Source organism: Phoenix dactylifera, unplaced genomic scaffold, assembly GCF_009389715.1.
Source record: "Phoenix dactylifera cultivar Barhee BC4 unplaced genomic scaffold, palm_55x_up_171113_PBpolish2nd_filt_p 000860F, whole genome shotgun sequence".
NCBI classification, from domain to species: domain Eukaryota; kingdom Viridiplantae; phylum Streptophyta; class Magnoliopsida; order Arecales; family Arecaceae; genus Phoenix; species Phoenix dactylifera.
The window spans coordinates 147,511-153,745 of record NW_024068223.1 but is presented as its reverse complement, the minus strand read 5'-3'; the positions used below and the strand labels follow the sequence as shown (position 1 = coordinate 153,745).

Sequence of the window (6,235 nt, the reverse complement as noted above, 5' to 3'; positions counted from 1 at the left end):
TCCATTTTTGTATTAAAAGTCCGAAAGTTTAGAAACATTTTAAAAAGCGGCATCGAGCATCATAGCAGCTGGATAATCCCCACAATGACTGACCACAAACACTAGATTTAATATGTGCAACGAGGTCATATTCATCTATTTTTCTTTCGCAAACCACGGAATGCGGAAAAACAAACTCCGAGACGTGCTGTGCAAAGAGTGGCTAAAACTGTCAGAAGACTTCTTCCCTCGTTTCTCATTGCATTGTTTTATTTCCATGTAATTGTTTAATTTGTTATTGTGTTACGAAAATTCTCCATCCTAGGATCGATCGCCCTTTAAATTGTAGCCATCTTCTCCGAGTGCATCACGAAAGGCTGAGTTATCTCATACTTGCTCAACTATCCATATTGGATAGCTGGCCTACAGGCATTTAGCGGCAATGAGATGCAAGACATGCGAGAAACCAAAGGTAAGCTATCGGAAGGGGTTGTGGTCGCCGGATGAGGACCAGAAGCTGAGGGATTACATCCTCAAGCATGGCCATGGCTGCTGGAGCACTGTTTCTGCCAAAGCCGGTGAGTCTACCCATTTCCATAGAAGCCTTCCAGGTAGTCAGCAATAACTTTTGCTTCAGAAACATGTTTCAAGAGATCCAATGTGATGAACTTGCTTTCATTTGCATCATAAAGAACCAATTTAATTATCTACGTATTGTACTTGGGTATTTGATATAGATTGCATGAAGCGGGTCCATTGACCATCCTTTAGCCCTTTGTCTTTGCTATGAAAAATAGAGCAGTCTGCTTTATTTGTTGATGAACTTTATAGAAGGATTTGAGATAACCGACAGAACTGAGAATCTCAGCTGAAATAATATTTAACAAACAATGTCTGCCAAACTCACCAGTTCTCTTTTCTTTTCAAGGCTTACAACGAAATGGAAAGAGCTGCAGATTGAGGTGGATCAACTACCTGAGGCCAGGACTAAAGCGTGGCATTTTCTCCGCTGAGGAAGAGGAAACAGTTATAAAGCTTCACGCCATATTGGGCAACAAGTAAGCAGTTCTCAAGTGTATCTGATCTCTCCAAGTCTTCTGTTTGACCAAGACCAGTAATCACTTACGTGTTACCAAGTTTATCTTTCTTCTTCCTCCTCCTCCTCCCTTTTCCTTCTTTTTTCTCGTTTCAGAAAAGATATGATCTTACCTAAAGAATTGCAACGCTCTTCGTTTGAGATCATTGAAACATACGATTTGATCATGGGACAGGACTAGTTCTTCCCAGAAATGTCGACCGGACTTTAGTCTGCCGGTTGGCAGCTCTCTCCTTACCACATGCTATGGAGAGGGGCCAAGTTTGAGTCTCATGATCCAATTAAACACTTGTGGTGATATTTAAAGTTTTGAAAATGATAGATACATGACAGAGTTTAAGAGGGTTAAGATAAATAATGAGTTTGCTAGGTTCCTTGAAAGATAAAAGAACTTACTTGGATTTGCAAGAGTCACTGGATGACGGATGCCAGTGACCTACCTAGGTTTGATCCCACCCTCACCCTGATCTCGGCTGGGTTCTTCCCATCCTTCTTCTCCGAAAACAAAATAAAAAGAAAAAAAAAAAGCAACTCTAGCCTAACAAATACAGAAATATACTTTTTTTTTATTACAGATCGTAATTTTTAGTCCGGCATGCAGTTTGAAAAAGCTGAATGGACTATTGTTCGAAAGCTTCATCTTATTTCATTAGCTATTTTTCATTTTCAAATGAATATAAGTTGCCATGTTAAGCAACCTGATTGGACTCCCTTTCATTGTTTTTCTGATAGTGTCCTTTCAATCGATATTGATCTTCCAAAGATCTTTTTATATCTTTATGTATATGCTGAGTCGCGCGTATAGCTCTCCCTCCTGAGTGATAAAGACACCATGTCCATTCATCTATCATGCCATCTCTTGTTTTTGTTATGAAAATTATTGCAATATGAGCAAACCGGCTTAATGATATCAGCGTTTGGTGTCATAGGTGGTCTCAGATAGCGATGCACCTACCGGGAAGAACGGATAATGAAGTGAAGAACTACTGGAACTCCTACCTTAAGAAGAAGGTTGTAAAGTTAGAGGGATCAAATTCTCATGCCTCAACAACCAAATCTCAAGACTCAGCTAACCAAAGCCCAGAGATGAGGCAGATTTCTGAATCTCTTGAGCCACTGGAGCCACCCATGCAAGGTAGTATCGACCATGATTCTTTTGAAGGGACACAACTTCCGCCCTTTCCCAAAGTTCTGTTTGCAGATTGGTTATCCATGGACCATACCACCAGCCAGAGCTTGCTAAACTCGAATGCTGGAATGAATTGCCAACTGGACTCCAATTCGAATGCTGATGTTTTCCAGTATGGTTCATTTCAAGTTGATGATCCACCTAGCAGTGATTTTCTTCATGGATTTGGAGACAGCAGCATCTGTGGGGAGTTTCAGTTACAGTTTGAGCATGGAGGTCAGATCCTGGGAGGTGCATGTTACAATTATCTGTCCATGGATGATAATGGGGTTAGTTTTACTTGATTCATCACATAAGATTATGAATGTAGTAAGAGCTGAGATCAAATGTTCTACTTGTTAGTAGATGTCACATTGACTCTCTTTTTTTTTGTGTGTGTGTGTGTGAGAGAGAGAGAGAGAGTTAACCATCAATGCATTTTATGAGAGAGAATGTACAAATACTGCTATCTCAGAACTAGCTTTCTGCAGGAAGCATGGGAAAGGATATAATATATCAAGGAAAAAATTTCTCACACTTGCAAGAAACATGAATTAGGGGTCAAAATTGGATGGGAAAAATTGGTTGTATTTTATAAATTCTTTCATTTCTCATACTTGCAAGAAACATGAATTAGGGATCAAAATTGGATGGGAAAAATTGGTTGCATTTTATAAATCCTTTTGTCATTCCTTGCCAAAAGATAGCTTCATCTTCCATGAGCATAAATTCTTCTATCATTTGTCATAGTAAGTATTCAGAATTATCAGTGGCTTTACTTTCTTTGCCTACCAACTCTCATATAGAAACTATTCCCTTCATTAGCATGTTGGTGCATATATTACTGGTTCAGTACCTTTTTTTTTGTTTATGGGAACCGCTGTATAAATAATAGGCATTGAATATATAATTATTATGAATGATAATGAGAAATAAAGGGCTCATTTTTTATGAAAGAGTTGGTAAAGAGTATTTCAACTCTCGTCACATATTTTAGTTTCAGCGTGCATCCATCTCATCATTCCTTTTTCTAAAAAGACTAGTAGTTAAGGGACCACAAAAATCCCCTTAAATAATATGACAAACTACTTTAAAAAATGAAGTGTTAGAGAGATGCAAGAAAGAAATATTATTTACTACTCATTTGTGAGAGTTGGATGGTTGAATAGTTTTGGCTCAGAAGGCCATCTATTTGTCTCTTGAAGAACATGATGAACAGTTCCCAAACAGCCAAGTTTCGCCTATGCTTTGCTGGTTATATAATAAGAGAACAAATTCAATTCAAGTGTTCAGAATTCTTTTTTGAGAAAAAAAAATGTTCACGATTCTAACTATACATAATTTTTTTTTCTCAAGAACAATGGATGGGATCAGTAAATTGTTTTAGAAACAAAAGGTGATAGATATGTGGGAATGAAGTCCACCCGAAAGGAAGAGTAATCTAATATTATTCACCTGCCTCATAAAAAGAAGCTTATAATGCCGATTAGAATACCCTTTGAATAAGAGATAGACATGGTTGTATATTCGATCTGTAATTCCGTGTCAAACTATGATGGGGCAACCGATGTTGCAAAGAACACTAATCTTCCAAATTGTGGTTCTATTGCCAATCTTAATTGAAGCCAATCGGATGATGAAACAAAAACTAGTCTTTATTTTTTTAGGAAAAGGAAAGTAGCCTTTCAAATGATAAAATTATGTTCCATTTAGACTAATGAAAAGAGATGGCATGCAAAGATCTAATCCTTTAATGATGAGCTGCATTAAAGATTGCATCCATGTCTACACCAAAGAGTACTTAGTACAACGGACTATAGTTATTTATACATATGTATATGAAGTAAAAACAGATTATAAGCAGTGCCTGAGCTGCTGAGCATGCATGGTTAAAATTCGAAGTTTTCCGCTGATATGTTCTGGTCAGTGTTGATGGTTAAGAATTTAGTATATTATGTAAATAATGATATTGCATTTAGTTTAAGAATGTAGTGGTTTTCCATTTCAAACCTTTGTTCATCCTAGCTTCAGCATGAGCGAGGTATTTTTTTCAAGCTCGTCAGGCCAACAATTCTTATCCTTTTTTCTTTTTTTTTGAACAAAACGGTAGGGAAAATCCTATCGCACAAGAATTGCAAAAGAATTCTACTGTACAAGTGGATATTATTATCTTTAACAAGGCATGTACAAGCATCCTACTGTTCAAACTCTCACCCATGAGATATGATGGCGTTACTGATGGGCATGAGCATAAGACGGAAATGAGAGATATAGCAACCTAATTAAAATCACTAGAAGTTGACATATCTGAGTCATTTCTAGTCCACTTTGTGAGTATCTCTCTACACCCTAAATATGCAGTATTATTCAAACTTAAATGTAACACGGAGAAAAAATGACACACACGGGGATTAGCTTCTACCCATGTATTGGAAAGGATAATACCATGTCCATCCAGCCTTATAAAATAAAGGGGCATATAACATCACCCCCTCGATCCGAGAACGTGAGCTCGGGGTCACAGCTACAACCGTACATTTATAGAAAACTCTTTCCATGAGCATATAAGGCATTCTGATCATGATATCATAAACAAGTAGTAGAAATAATTTAAATAATAATGTTCAAATGCTAATTAAATAATAAAACTAAAAGTCTTACAAAACCAATGATATTCCAAAATCTTGCACCAACTCTAAAATAAAATTTAGTTTAAATAAAGATATCAAAATCTTGTCTCTAATCACTCTTCCATGATAAATTTTCAAATCAAGCTAATTATTTGGATCTGTTAAAATAGTAAGAAATCATATATTGAGCTAGACAACCCAGTAAATAATGAATACCTTAACTAGACAATTCATGTAATAACATAAAATATAAATATAAATTACAGTGAATCAGTACAGAGATATAATTAATTCTGTTTTAAAACAAAAATCCATTAAAATTCATATATTTCAAATATTCATATATATTCAACTCAACAGCCTTAAACTATAGTCATGCTTATACCCTATGGCTAGGCTAAAAATAAAACTGCATTTATATCTTGCGGAATGGGCCAGAAACAGCACTTATACCTTGCGGCGTGGGCTAGAATACCACAGTTATACCCTACGAAGTGGGCTAGTATACCAACACTTATACTCTATAGAGTGGGCCAGAATACCACACTTATACCCTGCGGAGTTGACCAGAATACTACATTTATATTGTGAGGACCCATATGAGCGTGTGTTTAGTCCCACATTGGTTATTCGCCAGATAGATCTTGAGTATTTATACAAGATCAAGAAATCCAAATAATACCTTCCGGCTAGCTATTTTGGGTGAGATCCTGACTTGTTACAAATGGTATCAGAGCGAACTCGACCTATAGCCTATGTGGACTAAATGACACTACAATACAGATTCATGAAGGCTGACCACGGGTTGATTGTGGTGCTTGTTATTAGATTTAAATACATTTGAACCCTTAGCATGACGAGGACGTTAGGGCTTGAACGGGGGAAGTATGTGAGGACTTGTGTGGGCATGTGCGTAGTCCTACATCGGTTATTCGCTGAGAAGATCTTGGATACTTATTATGTGAGGACCGTGCGATCGTATATTTAGTCCCACATTGGTTATTTGGTGGATATATCTTGATTATTTATATAGGATCAAGGAACCCAAAAATACTTTCTAACTAGCCTTTTTGGATGAGGTCCTGGGTTATGACAAATGGTATCACAGTAGACCTGACCCATAACCTATGTGGACTAGGAAATACTGCACCACGGATTCATTGGGATTGACCATGGGCCGATCGTGGTGCTTGTGATTAAATTTAAACCCTTAGTCTAATGAGAATGTCGGAATTTAACGGAGGGAGTATGTGAGGACCCGTGCGAGCGTGTGTTTAGTCCCACATCGGTTATTCTTAGGTAGATCTTGAGTATTTATACAGGATCAAGAAACCTAAATAATATCTTTCGGCTAGCCATTTT

General features: G+C 37.1%; 1 protein-coding gene across 1 annotated transcript; it reads left to right on the top strand.

Annotated features, from left to right (window-relative positions):
* The first annotated feature begins 371 nt into the window (after nucleotides 1–371).
* LOC120107424 (transcription factor LAF1-like) lies at nucleotides 372–2,610 on the top strand. The gene is made up of 3 exons (XM_039120695.1): nucleotides 372–557; nucleotides 908–1,037; nucleotides 2,005–2,610. Exons 1-3 carry the CDS (start codon nucleotides 422–424, stop codon nucleotides 2,546–2,548), a joined length of 810 nt encoding a protein of 269 aa, XP_038976623.1. The 5' UTR covers nucleotides 372–421; the 3' UTR covers nucleotides 2,549–2,610.
* Nucleotides 2,611–6,235: the final 3,625 nt, after the last annotated feature.

What these genes read in the sequence shown, in the direction of transcription:
- LOC120107424 (XM_039120695.1), top strand. Translation starts at nt 422, where the DNA reads ATGAGATGCAAGACATGCGAGAAACCAAAGGTAAGCTATCGGAAGGGG. An exon ending in CACTGTTTCTGCCAAAGCCG is followed by an intron (nt 558 to 907) that starts GTGAGTCTACCC and finishes TTTCTTTTCAAG; the next exon opens with GCTTACAACGAAATGGAAAG. An exon ending in CACGCCATATTGGGCAACAA is followed by an intron (nt 1,038 to 2,004) that starts GTAAGCAGTTCT and finishes TTGGTGTCATAG; the next exon opens with GTGGTCTCAGATAGCGATGC.